This window comes from Culex quinquefasciatus, chromosome 3, assembly GCF_015732765.1.
Source record: "Culex quinquefasciatus strain JHB chromosome 3, VPISU_Cqui_1.0_pri_paternal, whole genome shotgun sequence".
Taxonomy (NCBI): Eukaryota; Metazoa; Arthropoda; class Insecta; order Diptera; family Culicidae; genus Culex; species Culex quinquefasciatus.
The window spans coordinates 109,560,206-109,587,873 of NC_051863.1; the positions used below are offsets into that span (position 1 = coordinate 109,560,206).

General features: G+C 41.1%; 3 protein-coding genes across 4 annotated transcripts; 2 read left to right on the forward strand and 1 right to left on the reverse strand.

Moving 5' to 3' along the window:
• Positions 1-6,307: 6,307 nt before the first annotated feature.
• Positions 6,308-9,200, reverse strand: LOC6033484. Its single transcript, XM_038264531.1, is given in 4 exon segments — positions 6,308-6,972; positions 7,449-7,588; positions 7,591-8,904; positions 8,981-9,200. Coding segments are annotated over 3 exon segments (1,476 nt in total). The 5' UTR covers positions 9,017-9,200; the 3' UTR covers positions 6,308-6,972; positions 7,449-7,462.
• Positions 9,201-12,868: 3,668 nt separating this feature from the next.
• Positions 12,869-15,882, forward strand: LOC6033485 (kinesin-like protein subito). Of its 2 annotated transcripts, none has more exons than XM_001843875.2 (4): positions 12,869-13,083; positions 13,785-15,295; positions 15,354-15,576; positions 15,638-15,882. In XM_001843875.2, the coding sequence occupies exons 2-4, from the start codon at positions 13,794-13,796 to the stop codon at positions 15,791-15,793; spliced, it is 1,881 nt and encodes a 626-aa protein (XP_001843927.2). In that variant the 5' UTR covers positions 12,869-13,083; positions 13,785-13,793; the 3' UTR covers positions 15,794-15,882. The 2 variants fall into 2 exon arrangements, with proteins under 2 accessions (XP_001843927.2, XP_038120967.1); XM_038265039.1 differs by having other exon boundaries at positions 13,829-15,295.
• Positions 15,883-19,546: 3,664 nt separating this feature from the next.
• LOC6033486 (inositol polyphosphate 5-phosphatase E) lies at positions 19,547-27,075 on the forward strand. The gene is given in 6 exon segments (XM_038263519.1): positions 19,547-20,861; positions 21,469-21,957; positions 21,960-22,910; positions 22,972-23,074; positions 23,136-23,292; positions 26,307-27,075. Coding segments are annotated over 6 exon segments (2,250 nt in total). The 5' UTR covers positions 19,547-20,420; the 3' UTR covers positions 26,416-27,075.
• Positions 27,076-27,668: the final 593 nt, after the last annotated feature.

A 27,668-nucleotide genomic window follows, 5' to 3' on the forward strand; every position in this document is an offset into this window, starting at 1 on the left:
AAAATTTCGAAGGTTTTGTTCGAACGCGCATCACTTGATAACGGAAAGTCGGATCGAGGTGCTCTTTGTTGCGTTGGGTTCGTATAAATCCAAGGAAGGTTCTTACGCCAAAAAGTTAGAACTTTGGCCACTCTGGAACCGATTCCGGAAAATCGGCAGATTGTATGGGAAAAGTTACGTAAAATCAAATTTTGATCGCAGGAGGCTAAAAACGTCAAGAAGTGAAAAAATCTGGAGTTTTTTTTTTTTTTTTTGAAAAGGTCCTATAAACCAAATTTTCATTTTTTGCTTTTTGGGTGTTTTTAAATACCCCTGACTCAAGGCGGTTCTAAAAACTCCCAAAAAGCAAAAATTGAAAATTTGGTTTATAGGACCTTTTCAAAAAAAAAACTCCAGAAATGTTTTTCTTTTATTTAGGCCGTTGCAAACATTTTTCAAAGTTAAATCAACCAAAAATTAGTTAAAATGCATTTTCCTGCGTTTATAATAATATTAAGCAAAGTTTTCTTTTCGCGAAAAAAAATGTCCATCAATATTTTGCAAACTAATCATTGGAAAGCAACTGGACGCGTGTAAAATGCCTTTTAAAACACTTTTTTCATTCAAATGTTGATGCCGTGGCCTGTTATTTAAATTTTATTTTTTTATTTTTTTAGGGTGGTTCACGATTAGGGTAATTTTGGAAATCTAACTTTACAGGAGTATTTTTTGGAATTTTTATGTTTTCTAAAAAGTGTTTATGCTTGCCAATACCAGCAACTTTGTCGAAGACACAAAATTTTTATCTCGTAATCTACGCCTTCTATGACCAAATTTTTAGAAAGCATCTGAGCAAACCTTCAAGAATCAGTTTTTTGAACGTGGCAATTCAGGGTTAAGTTTTAGAGAAAAGTGATATTCGGAGCATTTTTAGAGCTCTAAAAATTTTGGACTTAAGGGTCAAATGTTACAGCCATTTTAGGATGAAAAAGATGTAAATTTAAAACATAAATATCTCGAAAAGGCGCAAGCCAAATTTTAAGCACCGGGTTGCATTTGAAAGAGAAGCACTACAAATGCTGCAAATGCTGAAAAAATCTCAGAGGTGTTTTTCTTTAAACTCGAGATATCTTCATTTGAAAAAGTCTACTTTTCAAGGGAAAATCATATGGGACCACCCTAATGAAAATCGAAAATTGTTCATATGTTTGTCATGTAATTTTGCCCGCTGAATCTGAATCTGCCCTCATTATATATGTATATTTGCAGGGTTGTTACGAAAGGCGCGGATTTGCTGCCTAATTTTGCTTTGGCGCGGATTTCGCGCGGATGTGAAATTTGGTTAATATTTAAAATAATTGAGAGAGATAAAATTACTTTCAAGTAATAAAGAAAAGTATTATCAGGGAATCAGGGTTTTTTTTAATTTGCTTCGATTTCTGTTACTGAAACAAAATTGAGTTTTCTTCCGAAAATGTTTGTTTGTATTTTCTTAATAAAAACATTGCTTAATCCACCTTTAGGTGATTGGTGCCTTCCTCACATACATATATGTAGTATAAATATCTTCATCCATTGCATCATTCCCCCTTAACATGTTTAACAAAATAAGCTTCAATACTCATTTCTTTCGATAGGGTTTTCAGATCTTCAATCCTTTTGGCTTATCGGTAAGGTCTTTTGATAACTTATCCAACGATAGTTCGCATGATAGATCCGGACAACGTTTTCATCAAAATATCTGAGATCCGGCCTCTAAAAAGTGTATAAATAACACTAAAGTGCATATAAATTTTGATATGGTTATCAGAACTTTGATGTTTAGGCTCATTTGAAAGATCTTTTAATTATCTAACTGACGGCGGGTTGCATGATGAAGCCGGGCATCATTTTTAATCGAAATATCTGAGATCCGGCATCTGAAAAGTGTATAAATACCACTTAAGTGCTAATAACTTTTGATAGGGTTATCAGATCTTCTATGTTTTAGGCTCATTGGAAAGGTCTTTCAAATACCTTTCCAAAAATGTATAACGTGACGGTATAACATTTCTTGCAAAACCACCCTTTTTGCAATCTTCCGGACTTTTGTTAAAATCGTTTTTTAGCATAACTTTTGAAGTACTTTTATAAACTTCATAATATTAACTAGGGTCTTGTGGGACCCCGAGACGGATCGAATGAGACCAACACGGTCCAAATCGGTTCAGCCACTCCGGAGATAATCGTGTGTATATTTTTCGGTGCACGGACTCACATCCAGACACACGCACAGACATTTATTCAGAATTTGATTCTGAGTCGATAGGTATACCTGAAGGTCGAATAAAGAAGTTCATTTTTCGAGTGATTTTATAGCCTTTTCTCATTGAGGTGAGGAAGACAAAACGTCAAACAAATCTTCACGAAAACATTATTTTTTAAATGTATTGATGAGGTTTTCTTAAACAAATTTATTACTATACTCAACTAATTTTTACCGGCTTTGAATATCTTTAACATCTCCTGTTGTAATTGATTGTTTATTTTTGACGAGAGCCTGTTAGTTTACAACTTTTTATCAGGTTAAGGAAGTCCGTTGAATTGTAGTAAAACCCACCCCATAGAAAGATTTTTTTTCTAGATTTCTTGGGGAAAAAATAAAAGACCAAAACATTTAAAAATGAAAGCTACAATATTCAAAACTCGAAGATTCAGAAATTAAAAATATTTTTGATTTTTATAGTCTTTTTTACTAAAAATTTAAAAATTAGAATACAAATATTCTAATTTACGAAATTTTATTAATTTATAATTAAAAAAAAAATCTGAACTAGAAAAATTTTGGAATTCAAAATTCAAACAAATTAATTCAAATTTAATTTAAAAATTTAAAGAGTCAAAAATGATAAATTCTAAAAATTAAAAATTAAAAACGACCAAGAGAACAATAAATAATAATAGCTCAAATTCTTAAATTCTTAATAAAATAATACAAATTTGGTGGTTCGATTTTTATGAGTGACTCTTTGGCGAGAATCATCAAGTACGAACTGTGTTTAAATTTTCAAATCCTTAGATTTATGAATTTTAAGATTTTCAAATTTATAAATTTTATGATCATTTTTATTCCATAAATTTTTGAATTTATTTTTTTTTATTTTTCATATTTATATTTTAAAATGTTCCTATTTAGAATTTTCTTTTTGCCAGGAGCGGCCGTGGCTGACTGGTTACGGTGTTTGCTTTGTAAGCGAATGGTTCTGGGTTCGAATCCTATCTGCTCCAAACGAGAAAGTTAAAAACACAGAAGTTTGAAATGATGAATATGAACGAAAAACCAAAGTCGCTCGAGGCGGGGTTCGATCCCCCATCCTTTGGATTGGTAAGCAAAAATGCTAGTCACTAGGCCATGACGACTTGGTGAGCATAGACTGGAATTAGGAATACTGTTACAACCAACCCGCAACGCCTTTCGAGGTGTATCCTAGGGTTCTACCTCTCCTACTAACATTGAGTCCAAAACCTCCCTACAAACATCTATACCACTAAGGTGACGTAGGTGAGCAGTTCTCTACGGAATCGGTCTTTTTTGCTTAATTTTAATTTTTGTATTTTTTAATCCGGGTGAAACTTTTTTGGTGCCTTCGGTATGCCCAAAGAAGCCATTTTGCATCATTAGTTTGTCCATATAATTTTCCATACAAATTTGGCAGCTGTCCATACAAAAATGATATGTGAAAATTCAAAAATCTGTATCTTTTGAAGGAATTTTTGATCGATTTGGTGTCTTCGGCAAAGTTGTAGGTATGGATATGGACTACACTGAAAAAATGATACACGGTAAAAAAATTTTGGTGATTTTTATTTGGCTTTTGACACAAAAACTTGATTTGCAAAAAACACTATTTTTAATTTTTTATTTTTGATATGTTTTAGAGGACATAAAATGCCAACTTTTCAGAAATTTCAGAATGGGCAAAAATCTTTGACCGAGTTATGAATTTTGAATCAATACAGATTTTTCAAAAATCGAAATATTGTTCAAAAATTTTTCAACATCATTTTTCGATGTAAAATCGAATTTGCAATCAAAAAGTACTTTAGTGAAATTTTGATAAAGTGCACCGTTTTCAAGTTATAACCATTTTTAGGTAACTTTTTTGAAAATAGTCGCAGTTTTTCATTTTTAAAATTAGTGCCCATATTTGCCCACTTTTGAATAGCTGAGAAAATTCTCTATATTTTGCTTTATTGAACTTTGTTGATACGACCCATAGTTGCTGAGATATTGCCATGCAAAGGTTAAAAACAGGAAAATTGATGTTTTCTAAGTCTTACCTAAACAACCCACCATTTTCTAATGTCGATATCTCAGCAACTATAAATCCGATTCACAATGTTAAAATATGAAACATTCGTGAAATTTTCCGATCTTTTCGAAAAAAATATTTTTAAAAATTTAAAATCAAGACTAACATTTCAAACGGGCCAAACATTCAATATTACACCCATTTGAAATGTTAGTCTTGATTTTAAATTTTTGAAAATATTTTTTTCGAAGAGATCGGAAAATTTACGAATGTTTCATGTTTTAACATTGTGAATCGGATTTATAGTTGCTGAGATATCGACATTAGAAAATGGTGGGTTGTTTAGGTAAGACTTAGAAAACATCAATTTTCCTGTTTTTTAACCTTTGCATGGCAATATCTCAGCAACTATGGGTCGTATCAACAAAGTTCAATAAAGCAAAATATAGAGAATTTTCTCAGCTATTCAAAATATTTTTTCAAAAGTGGGCAAATATGGGCACTAATTTTAAAAATGAAAACTGCGACTATTTTCAAAAAGTTACCTAAAAATGGTTATAACTTGAAAACGGTGCACTTTATCAAAATTTCACTAAAGTACTTTTGATTGCAAATTCGATTTTACATCGAAAAATGAAGTTGAAAATTTTTGCGACCAATATTTCGATTTTTGAAAAATCTGTATTGATTCAAAATTCATAACTCGGTCAAAGATTTTGCCCATTCTGAAATTTCTGAAAAGTTGGCATTTTATGTCCTCTAAAACATATCAAAAATAAAAAAATTAAAAATAGTGTTTTTGCAAATCAAGTTTTTGTGTCAAAAGCTAAATAAAAATCACCAAAATTTTTTTTACCGTGTATCATTTTTTTTCAGTGTAGTCCATATCCATACCTACAACTTTGCCGAAGACACCAAATCGATCAAAAAATTCCTTCAAAAGATACAGATTTTTGAATTTTCATACATCATTTTTGTATGGACAGCTGCCAACTTTGTATGGAAAATTATATGGACAAACTAATGATGCAAAATGGCTTCTTTGGGCATACCGAAGGCACCAAAAAAGTTTCACCCGGATTAAAAAATACAAAAAAAATCGAATGACCGAAATCTCAGAGAATTGCTCAGGTGTTTACTAAACGATCCTTCCCATCCTTGAGGATAGCTTGGACCCCCTTATGCCCTGGGTTGTATTACACACTCATCAAAAGATGAAGACATGGTATCTCCCGTGTTGGATTATTGTTCCGGATGAGGGTCTAACACAACCACACCAAACAGTGGGATAAGCGTTGTGGAGCCTTCCGGTGGTGGGGCGTCCTCCAAATGCTAATGCTAATGCTAATTTAGAATTTCTCTTTTTGCCAAAATTATTGTTATGGCTTTTCCCTCTGGGTTACTATACATCCTAGCAAAAATAAATTTGTCCATAAACTTTTCGGCGTTTCAAGATTCTGCGTTCTGAGATTCGGCCTCATGCGGTTATTCTTGATATAAAATTGCATTTATTGAATACAATTTTATTTAAGCGTTTGTGATTGTTGTGTTCCTTTTGATGGAACTCTTGATTTTTGTTTCAAAATATTTTTTTTAATTCATAAAAAATAAACTCTCTTGTATGTTTGTCGCGAAATTATTTTTGTTAATATGGCGCGGATTGGGTTTTTGGGACGGCGCGAATTTTTTCGACTTCTCCGTAACAACCCTGTATTTGGACAATTTTCGAATTTCATTAGGGTGGTCCCATATGGTTTTCCCATGAAAATTAGACTTTTTTTAAAGGAAATTTCGGATGCAATCAATCACGTTTGATTATTTTTTTTTAATACAAGCAATTTTATTATTATTTCATCTTTATTATTATTTAGCATACATGCGTGTGTGAGTTTGTTTGTTTTCGTGAAACCAATAGGATTAATACGTTTAAAAGGGCTGAATGCGATTACTATTCTGTTCGCCGCTACACCGACTATAGTCACTTTGCCGCGTTAGGTTTTGCACCGAGATAAGTGTACGCTGTGTGCAGTTTAAAATTTTGTTTTTTTTTTTTTTTAATTTGTCGTGTTCGAGCAGTTCTAAGCCCCTCATTTATTGGAAGTGTGAATAAGTAATCGTTAGATTTCCGTTGGTGTAGTATTGTTATTTGTTTTAACTAACACGGTTTATAATATTGTAACTGATTGATTAAATATATACAACACGGATTTGTCATTTTAAAAAACGGCTACACTTTAAAATGGTCACATTCATGAATGATTGAACGGAATTGGTGTAAGAAAAGTACCACAATTATTGTGAAAATCAAAAGAAAATAATCTAGCTAAACTAATACAATCACAAATTTGTTGACTTTAAAAGTGATGATATCATGTTATGCATTCGGAACGTTCGTTTAGACTCCATTAATCGTGGAAGGATTCGCGCAGGAGGGAATTTCACAGATTTGATTATATTTTAGTTTTTGAGTTTAACTTAAACCTATGTAATCTTCACGGAACTTTGATTCTTACACTTAGATTCGCGGCGTAAAACATGCAGAATGTAGAAAAAAATATTTTAGAATTTAATGATTTGCGATGCAAACGATGCGATTGGTGGAATGAGTTTGTCATCATTTTTTGAACGATGACTTCCCTTTGGTTTGCTAGGTCCAGTCAATTTTGTTTTATTTTTTTTTCGCGCCAGAGAGTTATAACTTCTAAAAAGACAAAATCCTTGAAAAATGTTTTGAAAATTTTAGATTCTTCATATTTAGAATGAAATTTGGAAAAAAAAACTTAGGAGCTTACAATTAAAAAATAAATTTGAGAATAAAAATTATATGGTAAAGAAAAAGATGAAAAAGATAAAAGTTTGGAAAGCATCAAAGTTGTTAACAATGTAATCGTTTCGTCATAGATGTTCAACGATAAATAACGATAATCATTGAACAGTAGTGACAATGTATTTTATTTAGAAACGTAAATGTTTTTAAAATGAAATCTTAATTTCTATTTTATTTTTTGAGAGATTTTATAGCATTCCTTCATTGGGGAAGGTATAGTTTCGCAATTCGCTTTTATAACTACAAATCGGTGGATTATCGTAATTTATCGCAGATAACCTTTCGATTAACAACCTTGGAAAACATGAATAAATTATAAGCAAATACAATCATCACAATCAACAAATTACCTTTAAACATTATTCTAATTGTTGATGTGGCTAAACTCCATCAGTTCGGCGTTCTGCAGTGGTTCGGTTTCGGTTTCGGAGATGATTTGCTTGAGCCACTGCTGAATTTGCATCGTGTGCTCTTGCGTTGCACCGGGGCGGCGGCTGCGATTGGTTCTTTCGCCGCAACATCAGCTACTACGGCTGCGGCCGTCGTCGGCGAGGCCAGCGCAAACAAATCGCCAAGCACCTGCGTCAGGGTATCGTCCTGCTGGGGCAGGTTCAGTACGGCGCGCAGTTCCGCCACCGTCAGGGGCAGCCGTTGTGGTTTGGTGTCGGAAGAGCCGTCGGAGGACGAAGATTCGGACGGTGGCCGCGGGGATTCCGAACTGGTAACGTTGGTCGATTCGGAAGACTGCGGATTTGGCACGTGCGCCGATGCCAGGCTAGTCTTTAGGATGTGCTGGCGAAGTATTTTATTCTCCGTGATGAGACGCTTGTAGAAGCCACACTCTGGGCTGCCTTCCTCGGAGGGACAACGCGCGACCGCCGGGGGAGACTTTGGCTCGGCCGATTTGACCGGCGACTCTTCCGGGCAGGTGTTTATCGTTAGATTTGTAACGTTTTTAAGGTTGATTGTGCCGCCGCAATTGTTCATCGTCAGATTAGAAATGTGTTTCATGCTCTTTTCTACGTGCTGTTTGCTACTTTTGGCCACGAGACTGCGCTCAGTGTCGGTGCTGGACGAAACGTTACCGCCACTGCCGTGTCTACCTGCCTTGTCCAACTCAGTTTGGGACGCTTTCGTTATCATCTGTTGCTGTTGCTGCCTGGCAACTTTTGTTGGGTCAATTCCAAACGCCCCACACTGACTGATTCCGTTGTTGTTGCTAATATCAACAGATGCCTTTCTACCTTCACCTTGCGTTGAAAGTGAATCTGTTACAATGCGCTCGCGATTTCGAAAGTTTGTTAGATCGATTTTGATGCGTTCCAGATCCTCCTCCAGCTGCAGCTCTGCACTTTCATTGAAACTCTTATCGATCAGCTCTTTGCTTTCGTTCAGGGCCAGATTGATAATGGACTCCCGCACCATTTCCGCACCCTCCTTGATAAGGCTCTTGTTGTTGAAGAATTCCACCACAATTTCCTCACTCTCCGGATTTTCCCGTTCGTCATCCCCAACTCCCCGTCGACAGCTTTTATGCATCAAATCGTGATCATCCTGGATGTACTCCTCGTTCTCGTACGGATCTTTAAGTATGATGTTAAAATTATCTATATTGTATTTCCCGTACGTCCGGATCCGGCCAATCAGCTCCTCCTCGCCGTTGTCCACAAACTTTATGTTATCAAACTGGAATGTGACATGGTGCGACTGCTGGACCACGACCGACAGCTGTCTCAGCAGCAGCTTCTCCCGCAGGTCCAGTGCCTTCCGGATACGGTCGAACGATCCGTGCACTTGTTCCTTTAGCTAGAGGACGGAACAGAGCAAACAGAAACAAATGTCTAGGCAGATTCACCTCACAATAATATTTTATCCTACAAACCTTCTCTGAAAATGCATTGTTCCTGTTGCAATCCATGTCTGCTGGGGCATCAACCAAAATGCGGGTGGGAAAGATTCTACAAACTAAAACTACACTATCTAAGGTCAAGTGATGGTGAAAATTAGCCAGCAATTTTTAAAATTCTAATCACATTCGAAAAACATGAAAACTATCACTTTCTATTTTTTCTTCTCTTTTAGCGAATTTTAATCTGTGACAGCAAAGACCATAGTTGGTTCATCTTGCTTGTGTAGCTCGAATGGGAGCAAACTTTCATTACGTAACGTAAAATGTTTGTAGCCAAAATTTCAAATCTGAATAAGTTTACAAAGTATCAAAATCATGGAAATAAAAAATTTCAATTATTGTACGATCAGTTCCTAGCTGGACTCGGTCACTGGAAACAACCGGCGACTCAGTGACCGACGAAATAAGCGGCGGGTCAGATGCGGGCATAAAAATGTCAAAATCTCTCCCCCCTCACTTCGTCTCACCATCCAGCTGCAGCTTTGTTGACAAACAAACGGAGCACGCGGTCGCATGATGGCGGCATCGAGCCAGAATTAGGGGTGATCATGTGATTAAAAATGAAAGTTTTTTCAAGAAAAATAATATTTTTTCGACCGAACAAAAAAATTGCGAACATGTTCAAACAATTATTCCTGATGTCGGAGAAGTGATAAAAAAGCAAAATTTTAATCCATAATTTTTCTATTAATTGAATTTTTTCACTCCAACTGGGAACCCCTAGGTCTATCCACGACCGTTTCCAATGACCGTGAGAAGATGCTAGAAAATCCAGCTACGAGCTGAATCCACAATATATAAAAATGAGTCTTTCAAAGCTAAAAAAAATATTTTTTTTCGAAATAAAACTTATCATTTTCTGAAAATTATTAAATTTAATCAGATATTTTTCAGCTAAAAAAATATACTGAAAGATCAAAATTAATATTCATGACTCAGAATCAAAAACTGAACAAATGTATGTGTGTGTGGTTGGATGTGGATGTGTGCACCAAAATATTCTCACTCAATTGGGTCCTAAAATGAAGCTTAGATTGCTGATATTATTGTTTGCAGCGATAAAGCTTATTTCTAGCAAAACAATGCCAAAGGGCCGTTGTGGGTTTGTAAACAAAGAGTGTATCCCTTTCATGCCAGATGTAAACACCCTCTAGCGTGAGCAGGACACACTCTTTGTTTACAAACCCACAACGGCCCTTTGGCATTGTTTTGCTAGATTTTTCTGAGTACAATGACCCTTTGTACGACCACAAATCAATTTTGAAAAATTAACCTCGCGGTCCTTCTTGACAGAAAAGTTCCTACTTGACAGCTCGTTCCAAGGGGACCATAGTTGATCCATCGAAAAAATGTTGTCTTGTCAAAAAAAATTTGCATTAAAATGAAAAAAAGTGATCAGAAATGGCTTTTAATCGTGTTTTTTACCGTTGTACATAAAAATTTACACAGGGCTTTAGTACCCAATTGGGTCCTAAAATGAAGCTTAGATTGCTGATAGTATTGTTTGCAGCGATAAAGCTTCTTTTTCTGAGTACAATAACCCTTTGTACGACCACAAAGAGTTTAAAATGGATTTTTAAATCAATTGGGTACTAAAGCCCTATGTCAATTTTTATGTACAACGGTAAAAAATACGATTAAAAACCATTTCTGATCACTTTTTTTCATTTTAATGCAAAATTTTTGACAAGACAACATTTTTTCGATGGATCAACTATGGTCCCTGAACAAGCTGTCAAGTAGGAGCTTTCTGTCAAGAAGGACCGCGAGGTTAATTTTTCAAAATTGATTTAAAAATCCATTTTAAACTCTTTGTGGTCGTACAAAGGGTCATTGTACTCTAAAAAATAAGCTTTATCGCTGTAAACAATAATATCAGCAATCTGAGCTTCATTTTAGGACCCAATTTTGAAAAATTATCCTCGCGGTCCTTTTTGACAGAAAAGCTCCTACTTGACAGCTCGTTCCAAGGGGACCATAGTTGATCCATCGAAAAAATGTTGTCTTGTCAATATTTTTTTTGCATAAGGCTTTCTAGGCCCAGTGAAAAAAATATAATTTAACTCAAAAATGACGAACTCCTCGTCACAGTGTCCTGATGCAAACAATGATCGAGCTGTAGCTGTCACAGCCCTGCGAAGTATGTTGGCTGACATATCGGGCAGTCAGTCAAAAAACCAGCTAAAAGTCGCCTGACAAAAATTTTTTGCTAGAAAGAGATAGGAAACCTGATGCAAACAAACGTCCAGCTGTCTTGTAAACATACTTTGAACGTGTTGGTAAATTTCTGACTAGAAAGCCTTATTAGAATGAAAAAAAGTGATCAGAAACAAGGGGCTGGAAACTCTAATATTACTTAAGAATACTGAGTATACTCCACGATATTCCAGTATACTTGTTAGTATACTAACCGAAAAGCAATAAACTGTTAGTATATTAAGATACTCTCAGTATATTGGTTAGTATACTGGCGATATGTAAAGGAAATAATAAGTATACTAACATATATTTTGATATACTGGTTAACATAATAATTATAGCTCTAAGAGTTTCCAACCCCTTGATCAGAAATGGTTTTTAGTCGTGTTTTTTACCGTTGTACATAAAAATTGACATAGGGCTTTAGTACCCAATTATCTCAGCACTGGCTGAACCGTTTTGGTTTCATTCGATGCGTCTTGGGGCCCCATAATTCCCTATTGAAAATTATGAAGTTTAAAGTTGAAGGTTTAAAAAACATTCTGAAGAATATCCGGAGAATCGTAAAAAAGGGTGGTATTTGCAAGAAAACCCGTTGTAGTGGACTGTATTAAGATGTGACCGGCTTTGGAACCGAGAGGCTGGGAAACCTTCCGGCGGATTCCCGCACGAGCGCAAGAGGAAAAAAAACACGTCGTTCTCTCTTGAACAGACTCTTTCTAGCTGACGTTTATTGTTTCTACTCTTCTTCTTTCTCTGCAACGGCAAAATACCACTTACGGCGTTAAAGACACTCACGTAGATAGACCGGCCGCGCACCGAGGGGTCGACCGCTTTTAGCCGCAAACACCCGTCATGCTATACATTTTTTGAAAGGTATTTAAAATACCTTTCCAACTACCCAAAACTTTGAAGAACTGATAACCCTTTCAAAAGTTTTTAGTCCTTAAGTGTTTTTTGAACACTTTTAAGGCCGGATCCCAGATATTTTCATGAAAACGGTAGTCATGCGACCCAACACTGAAAACCCAACCAATGGTAGTTGCTACCATATTGTAGGGTTAAATTGAGAACACGCACCGACGTATTTTTGCTAAGGGAGCGTTCTTTTATTACGTAACGCAGTAGGGGGAGGGGGTCGGAGGCCGTGTTACGCTCCATACAAAAATTTTAAAATTTGTATGGAAATTTTGTTACGAGGGGGGGGGGTCTAAAAGTCCGATTTTTCGCGTTACGTAATAAAAGAACGCTCCCTAAAAACATTCCGTGCACATGGATGCATGCTTGGATTGACTGATTAACGCAGTCAGTTTTACTATGTCGTGAGCGGTATGGTAATTTTAACCCTCCAATATGGAGAGAATGATAATGATTTCGTAATTGCTACCATGCAATTTTGTGGAAGCATGGTTAATTTTACCATATTTGCGTTTACTTTTACAAAAAAGCCGCAGTTAATTTAATAAGCAGCATTTTTAGCAGATGTTCTTAAAATTACCATGGTCGGGCTTTCAGTGAAGGCTACATGCGGGTTTGACAGCGTTTTATAAAATTAACACAGATAATTACTACAGGTAAATACATATTTCCCAAAAGCGCAAATCTGGCAACCCTGGTTTTGAGAGAATTGGAACTGAGTGCTGTGAGTGATTTGACATTTCGGCGAGATCGCTTCTTGCTCGTGGCGCCGAAACTGTTGTTCTGTTCGAATTCAAGTAATAATTTAGATTGTTTTAAAAGTTTCGGCAAATTTTTCGTTTGCATGACGCTCTAATTGCACATAAGGATTAACTTTAGTGTTTAAACTAGTTTTAGAATAGTTTTGCAAACGTTCAAGTGTTCGTGTGAAAGCCTTAACCTTCGCTCATGTTGGGAATGTGAGTATTGTTGGTTTTTGTTTGTTTTTGCTGATTTGTTAACTTGAAGATTTGACAAAAGATTAAGTAGGAATATATTGTCTCAAATATTTGACTAGCGAAGAGAGATTGCATTCATTTATTAAAATATTGTTCATAATTATTTTCCTGAAAATCGATGCACCAGCGGTTACTTCGATATTTTTAAAGTCACTCAGTAACTCAGCTCGATATGGGTCATCCCTAAACTGCAAATTTGAAGAATTTTATTAAAGTCTTAATTTTTCAACACAGATCTACTAACAACTAAAGGAGATTTAGTTAGAATGAAATAATACCTAAATATCCAAATTGATTTAACAATCATTTTTAAAATATATATTGTGTTTTGGTTTATACAGGTATAAAGATCCCTTTGCAAACTCCTTGTTATCTATAACAGTAATTAGTAATAAAAGTAATTTTATTTGGCAACAATATCCTGTTAGACTTTTTATCAGGACAAGGAAGGATGTTGTAAGAAATATTTGGTTATTTGATTTTAACTTTTTGAGCATATAAAGTAACAAGCTTTTCTTCTAAGAAATCCTGTTTATCTAAGTCAAAAGTAAAATATAAAAATGTACAGACACATATTTTTTTCCATTACTAACATTCGTAACTTGCATTTATGACCAAATAACACCTCCCGTTGACGCCCTGCACTGCCCTCATATTTCTAGAATCTCGCAATGAAACGAGCTCAACCTTCTTTTTTGCATGCTAGAGAGAACAGCGTTGACCGGCGAATGCGGCCGCGGCCAAACACGCGCGTCAACCTGGAATCGCTGATGTCGAACGAAAGCAGCCGCACTTCGTCCTCGCGGTCCTCTTCGCCGTCCAACCGGAGCCCGTCGCCGGTACAATCCGAGTACATTCCACCGGAGGCGGTGAAGGAGGAGAGCACCGTTAAGGTGTGCCTCCGGTTGCGGCCAAACTTGAAGAACAATCCGGTACGGCTGGCGTTTCGGATTCAGGACAACACGCTGCTGGCCAGAGGTTCGGACGATAATTCTACCGAGCGCCAGTACACCTTCAGCGACATCTTCAACGATTCGGTGTCTCAGGCTCAGGTCTACGAGAGCTGTATCAGACCGTCGATCTCCAATATTACGGGGGATCGTGGCGCAACCTTTCTCACGTATGGAACTTCTGGATCTGGTAAAACGTACACCTTGCTGGGCACCAACAACAGTCCCGGAATTGTCCCGCGAGCCATCGAGCAGGTCTTTGTGGAGAACTCGAACCTTATTTCACCGCAGCCAAATTTAAAAATTGATAAAACCACGATCCAAACCTTGGACGATGAAAGCGTGCGGGATGAAATCAACAAGGTTCAAGCGATGAAACGGATTCTGCAGAACCGCGACAACAGCCACGTGAGGATGAAGTCGATTATACAGAAGGAGCATGCGTTCCACCCGAAGGAAGATCCCGACCTGCGTGTCTTCATTTGGGTTTCCTTCGTTGAAATTTACAACGAGAATGTGTACGATTTGCTGGCGCACGATTCTATCTTTGGCAAGCGTAAACCGATGAAGATTTTGTCCAACGAAGGCAACGCCTATATCAAGGATCTGTCGTGTGTGTACGCCGGAAGCAGCGAAGACGCGTACAACATTCTTCAGTTTGGAATTCAGAGCGCAACGTACGGATCAACCGACGTCAACAGCAACTCCAGCCGCTCGCACAGTATTTTCTCGATGACGGTCGTCTCATTCTCGGTCGTCGACCAGCAAATCAACTATTCCGTCTACAAATTCTGTGATCTCGCCGGTTCCGAACGACTCAAGAAAACCGGAACCGTTGGCGATCGGCTCAAGGAAGCTCAAAAAATCAACACTTCGTTGCTGGTGCTTGGTCGCTGTCTCGAAACGGTGTACAAAAATCAAAAGTCGAAAAAACTGGCCGAAATTGTCCCCGTGCGCGACTCCAAGCTGACCATGCTAATTCAGTCCGCCCTGCTGGGCAAGGAAAAGTTCACGATGATCGTTAACCTGTATCCGACGGAGGAGTACTACGACGAAAATCTGAACGTGCTAAACTTTTCGTCGATCGCAAAGCAAATCGTCCTGCAGAAGAAGATGACCCAGAAGCATCACCGCTCAACCCGATTCTCGTTCTTCCTGGCCCAGGCCACGAGCAGTCCGTCCGCCCGCATCGATGGCAACCGTTTGATGATGGAGATTGAAAGGTAGCTCATTTTCTTCAAAATTAATTCAATTTCCCACTAACCGCAACTCTTTCCCCAGACTGAAGCAGGAGCTTGATCACGAGGCGACGGTTTATCGCGAGCAGCTTAACGAAAAGGAGCTGGAAAATCAATTTCTCCGCCAGGAGTTGCTACGACAAGAGTTGCAGCTGCGTAACGAACTCACCGACGACTTTGAGTCGTACTGCGTGCAGCGCGAAGCGACCTTCCAAACCCGCCTGAAGCAAGCGCAGGAAGCTGCCGCGCTGCCGTACAAATCGCAAGTATGAGAAGAAAAATCCCCTTTTAAATTGAGTACATTTAACAATCTGACGCCCTTTACAGATTGCAACGTTAAACACCAAGGTTGAAAAGCTCCGGGAAACCATTATGGATATGGAGTACGAGGAGGAAGAGTACGAAAAGAAGCTGGCCGCGTACCAGGACGAGCTGCGTAAATATCGGGATAAGGAGAGACGCTTCAGAAGGTTGTCTCTGTGAGAGTCGTCGTGTATTGCGTTTGATTTTGTGGCGTCTAATTTAGTGATTCTACTTGTTTCATAATAAACCGATTGTCAGTAAGTTTTAAACAGCGCAGGCTTTTTTTTTAAATATCACACGTTAACGACATCAACTTAACTGGGACAGCGCTGAACTGCAGGTTCTAAGAGGCATTATCAACTGGATGTGCCATAGACATTATTGCCAGTGATTTTCAGCACTATCGAGCTGTCAAACCTGCAACATGGAGTTAAACTTTCTGTGAAGTTGCTATGAAGTTTTCCTTGGCACTTCGAAAAGTTTAACTCCATGTTGCACGCACACACTCTCACTTTTAATTTCTCGATTGGTGCAAGATTTCAAAAAAGGATCCACGTGGTTTATGGATGGTTCCCTATCTTTGATTACAGGGCAACGATACCTGATTATTTTATGGGAGATCTGTGTTTCATCTGTATCATGTCGAATTCGTAGCCATAAAATACATTTATACATTATTAACAGCAGATTTATGCTTTTTAATCATACTTACTTACTTTACCAGCAACAGGTCTATCGACCCTACGCTGAACTAATCGAAGATTTCCAGGATGCTCGATCTTGGGCCGCTCGTCTCCAATCGCCCACAATGTTGGCCGCTCTTGCATCTTCGTCGACTGCACACAGCCAACGAGTACGAGGCCTTCCACGAAACCGACGACCGCGTCCAGGTTCGCTGCTGAATATCGTTTTAGCCGCCCGTTCGTCCGACATTCTGGCTACATGTCCAGCCCACTTTAGCCTGTCGTGCTTGATGACTTTTACGATATCAGCATGTTTGTAGTCTTGGTACAACGTGAAGTTCATGCGCCTGCGCCACCGGTCTCCTACTTGCTTGCCGTGATTTTCGTAGGCGTCCTTAGGCTGCGGGACCTTAGCTGGCTACGAAGACCGTAGAAGGCCCTGTTTGCAGCACTAATCCGCCGTTTCACTTCGCAGCTCACATCGTTGTCGCACGTCACGTTCTTTCTCCATCTATTTCCACCTCCGAAACACCTTCACCTGTACTGCCACGCGCTCTGCCAGCAACCAGATACTTGGTCTTGGCAGTGTTGATGGTCAGTCCGATCCTCGCAGCTTCCCGCTTGAAAGGGACGAACGCCTCGAATGTCGATGTCGTCAGCGTATCCAAGCAGCATGTGCGACTTAGTGATGAGTGTTCCGTTTCTATGCACGTCTGCCCTTCGCGCAGCACCCTCCAACGCTATGATGAACAGTAAGTTCGAGAGAGCATCGCCCTGCTTCAATCCATCCAACGTAACGAAAGCTTCAGATGTCTCGTTAGCTATCCGCACGCTTGATTTTGCTCCGTCGAGCGTTGCACGAATCAGTCTTATTAGCTTCGCCGGAAAGCCGTGTTCTAGCATAATTTTCCAAAGTTCGTTTCTTTTGACTGAATCGTACGCCACCTTGAAGTCGATGAACAAATGGTGTGTTTGCAGGTTGTACTCCCGGAACTTGTCGAGGATTTGTCGCAGAATGAACATCTGGTCCGCCGTTGACCGACCCGCTCGAAAACCGCACTGGTATTCGCCGACAAAGGTCTCGGTCAACGGTCTCAGCTTGCTCCACAGGATTCGGGATAGTACTTTGTACGCTGAGTTGAGGATTGTGATGCCTCGATAGTTGGCACAATCGAGTCTTTGCCCTTTCTTGTAGATTAGGGTGATGAGCCCGGCTAACCAGTCGGTCGGAAGCTGTTCTTCGCACCAAATTCGCTGAATGCAGAATCTCGATCATCCGCGCGCTCGAAAAGTTCGGCCGGAAGTCCGTCCTTTCCCGCGGATTCCGCATTCTTGAGCTCCTTTACGGCTTTTACCACGTCCTCCAACGTAGGCGGGTCCACAGCTATTCCATAATCCTCAACGTTCATCCTGTCCTCGACGACTCCCTCTCGCATCTCACCGTTCAACAGCTGTTGAAAGTGCTCCTTCCACCTGGCCGCTACCGCTGTCTTATCTGTCAACAGGTTACCTTCCCTGTCGTTGCACATAACAGGGGAAGGCGTCGTTTTCTTTCTTACACTGTTGACAGTTGCTTAAAACCTCCGCTTATCGTTCGCGTTGTACTGTGCTTGAGCTTCGGCAAGTACTCTCTCGTCGTACTCCCGTTTTTTTCGGCGGTGGGTTCGTTTCTCAGCTCTTCGTAGCTCGCTGTATCGCTCACAGTTTCGGCGCGTACCCTTAACCAGCATACGTTTCCTGGCCTCGTTCTTCTCGTCCGTCACTCGCTGGCACTCCGCATCGAACCACCCTTTGGGTTTGCGTCCTCTGGTCGTGCCGATCACTTCGGTAGCCGCTGTGTTGACGATGCTCTGGAGGGCTCCCCATTGCTCGCCCAGGTTACCCGTAGGCGCGTCCTCGTCATTCGTGCGAGGATGAAGGCTCTCCTTGCCGATGACCGGATGGAAGAAGGCTTCCCTTCCGACCTGCGCGTTTGCGTCTCCAATGACTATCTTCACGTCGTGTCTTGGGCACTCTCCATAGGTCTTGCCGAGACGCTCGTAGAAAGCGTCTTTTTCGTCATCGGGCTTTGATCAGGCTGTAGTTGAAGAGTTTGCCCTTTATTCTTAACACGCAGATCCGGCCATTCACCACCTTCCTCTTGATGACTCGATTCTTCTGATCCCCAATCACTACGAAACCGACTCCGTGCATCACCTTTTCGCCGCCACTGTAGTAGATGTGTTTTTTAATCATATTAAAGGATAATTCAAATACCAAATTGTTAAAAAAATTTAATTATTATCAATTTTTAAAAATCTGTAGATACAGATTTTTGTGATTTTGGGATCGAAAAATCTGTAAAATACAAAAATAAATACACTCAACCTGGTTCTGCTAGAAACCTGGTAGAACGATGGAACATTTCTGCTAGAATGCTGTAAGAATATCCAGTGGATATTATCCACCTCTGTTGGAACGATATACTAGAATCCTGCTGAAACGCCGTGACTGGGAAGAACCCGGGTCAAGGCAAACTCAAAAAACCTGAGTTGGGTTACCCGGAGTATCCGATTCGACTGCTAGAAATGGAGCATTTCCATTCGAGCAGTTTTTGCTTTTATTCCTTATGGGAGAACTGTCATTTCTACCACTCAAATCGGGTGCTCCATTAGGTTTTACAGCGTGACGTTACGAGCGCGCACGCACACACATTTTTACAGAGACACACGTGCAAAAATGTAAACAGTGCAGCCAAGCTGTCAAATTTCTAACCTCAAAACCGAGTCGACGTAAAACCTAATTACAGTTCTCCCAAAAGGAATACATTGTAGAAAAAAGCAAAAACTGCTCGAATGGAAGTGCTCTATAGAGCTTTATGACGTTTCGCGTACACACACTAGTGCAGCATTTGATTTTGCTGGCCGGACAAAATTTAACCTCAATCTTTTTCGTGTATACGTACGTGTATACGTAATACGTACACGCAATACATGCGCAAGTGGATAACTCTATCGAGAAATTAAAAGTAAGAGTGTGTGCGTGCAACATGAAGTTAAACTTTTCAAGGTGCCACGGTAAACTTCACAGCAACTTCACAGAAAGTTTAACTCCATGTTGCACACACTCTCACTTTTAATTTCTCGATTGATCCACCTGTTTGGTCTTTGGTATCATGAGCTCCGCATCCAGACCTTTTGTTCTATCTCCTTGCTTCCTTTGACATTTCTGCTTGTTTATGTGTCACTTGCCCATCCAAATAAATCCGAAAAAAATATTGAAACAGAAAAAAGGCAATCGAATTCGAGCTTAGAATTAATTTAAGTTTTGCATTAATTTTGCATCAAAAGTTGATAGAAATACTGCAACAAGTTGTCGGACACGCTTATTTTTTCAATGTGCTTAAAAGTTCGCTGATATAATCTACGCGTAGTGAGTAAAATTGGATTTTCATTGCTTTCTTCAGCAGTCAAGGAGAAAAAAAAACCGCCCCCTCCCACTTCGATACGGTGCTATCACCCACCCAGGATCCAACGCAACCCGAGCTCAAACGTGGGCAACCCACCTCCCACCAGAGTGTAAACAATCCATTCCCGTGCATCGCCCACCTGCAGCCCAGAGAAGAGTGCGTGCGGAATCTTCCGACATCCATTCGTTCGTACGTGGATTCAAAACCAGATGAAAGTGGACTTTAGAGCTTTGTATTCCTCTGTTATTTGTACACAAATGACCAATCCAAGGTGGGCGCTCGTAAGTGTGGCCGTTTAAAAATAGTAGTGTCCCCTCTAAGAATGGATCGTTACCGACGGCGGAGTCAACACAACCTTCGAACGATCAAGCGCCATGAGAGGCAGCAGCAGCAGCGCCTTAATCGTAATAGTTCCTGTCACACCGACAAATTGGCCATCTTCCGTCGATACAGCGTCGTTGTCGTCGTCATCGATAGAGCAATTACTTCAGCAGCAATCGGGAACGGAACCCGAGGCGTCCCGTCGTTATATAACTATTTAAACACTCGTAGCGAACCATTCACGATCAATCGGCGGGAAATTGGTCAGTGTTAAGAAAGGCGAGGCGCGGGTGAGAGTGCTCTATCCGCACTTGTAAAACAGTCAATTCTTGTCCATACACAAGCACGTACCACCATGGACAAACAGGAAACTCCAAAGCAAGCCAAAGGCAAACGACCCTTTCTGGGACTGCTTTCGAAGCGATCGTCCCGCGTCGAGCCACAAAAGTGCACCGACAGCGATGACGAACCGGGAACGTCCGAGTCCGGGAACGCCTCCACAGTCAATCTGGCCAACAAAGGCCAACAATCAAGCAGTGCCGGCAATCTCCAGCACAAACCAACCGACTCCAGTGTTCCGAACGCGACTCCAGCTGCCACCCAACGGCAGGATTCTTCCAACCAGAGTGACAACAACTCGTATCACCTGCTGTCGACGTCCTCAACCGCCACCACGACGTCATCGGCGGCAGATCCGTCCTCGTCGAAAGCTACAACCAACACTTCGTCGTCCACGTCGCAGCAGCAGCAGCACCAACAACAGCAGAAAACGTACAGCAAATTCATCGCAAGGTAAGTCAGCGTTGTTGGTTGAGATAACTCTTTGGGACGATGAGACATAAACTAGGGGAATTAAGATTTATTCAGTGTTTTTAATGCATTTTTTTTTACGCTGAACTTCGTACAGTTTTCCCACACATTCGGAACACTTTTGTGATAATTGTCAATAGCATTTCAAATGCATCTTTTCTGGCTATCCTTCTTTTTTAACGACCTTTCTTGCTATTTCACTAGCAAAAGTAGTCATTTTTGAACAAAATAATGCATTTCGAGACTTCGGAAAACTTTTGTGAATAAAATTAGCTTTAAACTATTTAAACTAAACTTGATAATTTTGTCTGTGATATGCAGCACAAACACTGCCCAGGTTAATTATAGATCTCAACGCTTGAGACGGAGACTGTGTAAACAAAAACGACCTCGGAAATGGTCTCCCGACCACGACGGCGAGTTGTTTTTGGCGTACGCCACATGTACTTGCGCTCCTTGCGACACATTTCAACACGATTGTCGTCAGCGATTTTCGGTGTGACGCGCTCAAGCGGACGTCGCCGCGGTTTAAGTTTAGTTCTGCTCTTCGACGTCACGATTTGAATGGTTCTTATTTCTGTTTTCTATTTCAGGGATCCTCCGGAGCCAGTTCAAGCCGCTTACCTGTGGCGAATCGGCTCAGCGGACAGTTTAACCTGTGCTGCTCGGTGGACGAGGCCGTGCTCAAGTCACCCAAGAAGAACCGGTACTCGGATCCTCACGGCGGAGGCGTGCTCAGTGCGGGTCATTCGTTGGAGTACGACCAGCAACTGCAGCAACGGCGGCAGCAGCTGCGGCTGGAGTTGAGCGCAAAGACGAGTGACAACAAGGGAAGTCCTTCGCTGAATGGTGCGAGCTGTAGACCGTTGGAGTTGGGGAGTGGCGGTGGTGACAATAGGGTTGAGACGAAACCGGTGGTGTTTCGCGAGTATCCGAATCATACGCAGCGAGCGATTATGAGTAGCAAGTCGAGGTTTAAGGATCGTTTCTTGCCTCCACTGCCAAAACTGGATGGGTATGAAAAGATGGAGCAGCACTTTAGTTCGCCGAACATTGCGGACAAGGAAGATCCGCCGGGGTCGATGATCGGCGGGACAGTAGAAAATCGATGTCTTTTGATACGGTGACGTCGGAGAACGATGGTGACTCCGGGTTGGTCAATCCGGTTAGTGCAGATTCGCTGGCCAGACAGGCACTGATGGCGGCTCACGTGTTGAATCTCATTCCGGTGGACAAGGCAAGGCAGAGAAACTTTCTGCATGGTCGGCTAGGGGCAACGTCGCTTTTGGGCGCCGCAGAGCTGGAAAAGATTCTTCCAACGCGAGAGATTACAATTTTCGTTGGTACGTGGAACATGAACGGTCAAAGCCCGCCCAAACAGATGAACGATTTCGTGCTGCCGGCAGCGCTGGAACATGTTCCGGATATTATCGTGTTTGGAACTCAGGAGTCCTGCTCCGAGCGCTTCGAGTGGGAAGTTACGCTGCAAGAAACGCTCGGTCCAACGCACATTTTGCTCCACTCAACCAGTCTCGGAACGCTGCACTTGGCCGTATTCATTCGGCGCGATTTGATCTGGTTCTGTTCCGAACCGGAGGACGCCAACCTGTCCGTTCGACCCGGGACTGCGTTCCGCACAAAGGGCGCCATTGCGATCTCCTTCTGTCTGTTTGGAAGTTCCTTCCTGTTCGTTACATCCCACCTTACAGCGCACCAGCAAAAGGTGAAAGAACGAGTCTCCGATGTGAAAAAGATTATCCACTCGCTAGATCTTCCCCGAAACCTGACCGTGAAGCACCGCAACAAAGACGTCACGCAGAACTTTGACAGCGTCTTCTGGTGCGGCGATCTGAACTTCCGACTGAGCGAACCGCGCGAAAAGCTAATGCAGTGGATAGAAACGACGCAGTTTCCACTGCCGGAACATCTCCCCCACGGTCTCATGCACACGGACCAGTTGACGTCGGTGCTGGCCGATGGTGCCGCCTTCAAGGGGTTCAACGAGGCCAAGATCACCTTCCCGCCCACGTACAAGGTTCGTACTAACTTCATTGTCTCACCATAATCATTAATAGCAATCCTTCCCAAAAAAACAGTACGATCCCGGCACGCAACGGTTCGACACGTCCAGCAAGCAGCGAGCTCCGGCGTACACCGACCGCATCTTGTACAAGTTTAAACCGATGGCAGCCACGGCGGGTAAGTGCACTTACTTCTTTCTGTAAAATCCATAACCGAATCGAAATCTCAACATTTGCAGTTCATCGGCGCACGAGTAGTATCGCGGGAAAAGGTCATCATCATCCGCCGGTGCCGGTCACGTGCTTGGCGTACGATTCGGTCCAAAGTATCATCACGTCGGACCACAAACCGGTGTGGGCGTTGTTTCGGAGCATCATTCGGCCCGGGGTTGATACGTGAGTAAACTGTCTTAATTTTTGCTGTTGTGTTCAGATTCGATACATAATATTAAACTTTTTGCAAAGTATTTTTTTCTAAATCAAGCCACATTTTCCACAATAATTTTATCGAATTGAAATAAACGGGAAATGTCTCAACAGCAGTATCCAATTGATTGCAATGAGAATAAAACCTCACCACTTAAAAATATCAAGCCAACTCCAAGCGAAACTCATTTGAGGATACCGTGGATATTTTCCCTTATCCCATTAAGCATGGGGAGCTTTGCTGCGACCAGGTTGGGACCGAAGATCATTTTAAAATAATAATAATAACAAAAATAACTCCTTATACTCCGTACCTCGAGATCATGTAACTGACGAGGGTTACTTGGTCCAAGCGGGTCTTGCAGGTCTTGAACCTGGCGATGTACTCGGAGAAAATGCCCCACAGCTCAGCCGAACTGTAGAGCACCTCCCCGGCTTCCTCCTTCGTGGCTCCACCGTCTCGGGAGCCACTTCTTCCTTGGCTTCTTCCTGCGGGGCGAGGGCGATCCTTCGATTTTCCGTCTGGAACTGCTGGACTCTGCTTCTCCGTCTTCCTTGCCGGCGGTTTCGATTTCGACGCCTGCTGGCCGCTCTGGATGAAGTCCGCACGCTTGGGGCAGCTGCGGTCTGTGGCTTCGTGAGCTCCAGAGCAGTTGGCACACCGCTTTGACTCTGCTTCTTGGACTTTACACTCGTCCGTCTTTTGTCCCCCACAGTTGTTGCATCTCCCCTTGAGGTGACAGTTCCTGGTTCCATGACCCAGCTGCAAGCAGTTCCTGCACTGGATAACGTTCGGTCGCTTGTTCCAGTAGGCCTCCCACCGGATGATAGTGCTTGCCACAACCTTCATTGCAGAGAGCTTTTTCAGATTGGTGTATCCCTTGGGGAAGACCACAATGTACGGAGTTTCGTCCACGGTGGACTTTTCCTTCCGCTTGATGACATGCACCTCCAGCGCGTCCAGCTTGAGATCCCTCTTCAGCAGGTACTTGACCTCATCCGGTTTCAGTTGATCAGGTAAACCACGAACAACGACCCGGTGAGATCGTTCGCTTCTTTGGTCGTGGGTGTAGAATTCCACATTCTTCTTCTTGAGGAGCTCTTGCAACTTGTCAAAATCTTTGACAGAGAAGCAAATCGGATTAGTTTGTAAATCGGGTCGAAATCAAATTTACAACTTTCCACTATCGCTACGATCTTATAACAGTCCGTGGTGTTCTTCACCATCAAAGGTGGTTGCTTTTGTTTACTTGCCGACTGGCCGGGTGCTGGAACCGCCGGGACGTCCCCTCCTCCTGCTGGGCTGACATTGTTGTTGTTTTCCGCTAGCGTCCACCGAAAGAACCACGACGGCCACTATCGGTACTTTTGACCCGCAAAACACGACAACTCCAAACGTAAACAAAGCCGCGAGCGCGCGGCAACCACACTTCTGTCACACAAGAGTGGATTTTCTACGGTTTTCCAGAACAAATTACTAAATTTTATTGGTTTTTCTGATAATTCACATGATTTTGAACCAAACTGCATCATTACCTCAAAATTGACGAAATTACATATTGGACGGACTAGCTTCGAGCGGCAGTAAAGCTCTATGTAAATTTTTATGTACAACGGTAAAAACACGGTTAAAACCCATTTCTGATCACTTTTTTATTGATAAGATAAAATATATTGATATATTGATAAGACAACACTTTTTCCATTGATCAACTATGGTCCGCTGAGAACGAGCTGTCAAGTAGAACCTTTTCTGTCAAGAAGGGTCGCGAAGTATTTTTTTAATTGGTTTAAAATCAATTTTAAACTTTTTGTGGTCGTACAAACAAAGGGTCATTGTACTCAGAACAATAATATCACAAATTTAAGCTTAATGTTAGGACCCAATTCCCGTCTTCCAAATGCTTTTACTTGATGTGCGGCGGAGATGAGAGCGGCCGCTGAGAACCTAGTTCAGGTGGAATTGGATCTATTCTCAATTATCAATTCCTAAGCAACTTGGACTTAGGTAGTCATCACATCAAATTGCGAAATTCAGTCTGCGATCCGCTAAAGTCACCGTATCCTAGCGAAGCAAGGCAAATATTTTTATCATAAAACCAAAGGCAGGCCAAGGATTGATACCTAAGAGCATGCAATGGTACTGACCTTGTTGCGTGCTCTTCGGTTGACGTCCAGGTAAAGAACATCCTGGAAGGAGCGCAACTAACTCCGTAGTTCTGTTAGATCATCCGAATTATCTTGATCAGAACAGTACAGCTCTGGTTCCTTGCAAGTGTCATATTTTCTTACCTCCTCGTTGGCTTGGTTTTCATGATGACCTAGCTGGTGGCCTGTGGAAACGGCTCGTAAAACTTTGACCACCGCGGGTCAGAATCGAGACGGCTAAAAGAAAGGGGCGCGACAATGTGAGAAAGGAAAGTAATTTGTGATAGTAGACGGTATTGTTTTGATTCGCAGTATGTTGAGTCAACTGCTGTGGATGTACCTGAACGTTGCAGAACGGGTTTTCTCTTCGTTCTCAGCTACCACCTATCTCCTATTTTTATTTTGCTCTACCGATATTTACTTCTTCTCTGATTCTTCTATTTAATATCCATCATTTGATTTTAAGGGCCTCGTGGCGCGGTGGTTAGCGGCTTCGGCTGCCGATCCCTAAGTTGCTATGGGGCGCGGGTTCGATTCGAGTTTTCTGGGATGACCCAGAACATCCCAACACAACAGCAGAGTAATCTACCATACTCACTGATGCGGTACATCCGCTTTGTCGCTATGCAACGCAGAAATTGTATGCAATATGTACGAAGAGTGAACATCCCTTATTCTCCAAACAAACTTCACTTTTTTTCTATTTTTGTTGGTTTGGTAATATTATTATCATGATGATATTATTATCAGAACATAATGTTTGGTTTTTAGGTCTTCGGATAACCGAGTCTGTCATTACAAATAACCTAACTGAGCTTGTGCTATACTATTTACAGCGTTCCACTGGCAGCGGGTCTCTTCAATCGGGACGTCTACCTGGAGGGAATGAAACGGCGGCTGGACAGCTCCGGCTCGAGTTCCTCGGCCGTCTGCAATATTCAATGATAAAGGGCAAACTTCGTAACGTGATAAGGTAATTAGCACACAGGTAACGTTTTCTAGTCATCTATAGGCTGTATTCTAAATATTTGAAATTTAAAATGATAAAAATGGTGAAAAGACAAAGATTGCCAATGAACGTGAGACATTGGAAGTTAAGATATCAAAACTAAAAAAGATTCCCTTTTGGCGAAAATGACATTTTTAACATGTTTTTTTAGAATAGAAGTGCGGAATTGAAAACTGTGTAGAAGATATATGAACGTCCCGTATAGATAGCTGTTAGGGTTAAACTGTTTTCATCAGGATGTAGCGCCGTTATGCGCTTCGGATAACGTAGAAATACTACAGCAGCCTTGAAGGTTTGATCACCAGAACTGTTTCTAGTCAACATGATAGTCAAATTATCAATACCTAAGCTTAAGAACGTATGTACTAGTTTAGAGTTAGACATATTATTACGATCGTCACATATCGATTTAGTATGGCGACTCTTCGTTACTTATAAGTAAAGCAGCCTGCATGACTGTTAAGGTGGCTCGATTTGTTAGAACATGTTATTGTCTAAACCAAAATAGTAGTTTATGCAACAAGTTGCAAAAAGAGGATTTTTTCAGCACAAGTCGTACATTTATCCAACGAGGTTTACCGAGTTAGATAAATACGACGAGTGATGAAAAATCAAGTTTTGCAACGAGTTCCATACAACGTTTTTTGCAATTCCGAAAAACACCCTTTGGACAGAATTATAGGACAAATGAATGAATGTCCATGCATTGAGTCAATGAATCGCTCAAATCAAAAAAATGTTGAAAAGTATAACTTTTCCTAACAAGTGCTGAAAAGTTCCACTTTTCAGCATCCATTTCAGTGCTGAAAAGTAGAACTTTTCAGCATTTGTTTTGAAATGGGTTACTATTCGATTCTGTTATTTTTGGTACAGAAAAGTAGGCTGTTTCGTCGTTCAACAATGACAGGAAAAGTAAGTAGTTTCACGACGGAATGGCAAAAAGTTCTCTTCAACTTTCTTAATATTTTGTGTAAGTAAAAACTGATATAAAATGCTATAACTATGTTTTATATCAGTCGTTAACACGATGTTTTATTTAGAAATCAGCAGAAAAATTAGGTTGTTTAAATCCCAAATGAATCCAAAGAAAGTTTTTTCTGAAACTTTGGTCAAGCCGAGCTACCTTTATAGCCATGTAACAGCAAACATTTAGGTTCCCTAAATTATGTACACTGGTAGATGCAATCCC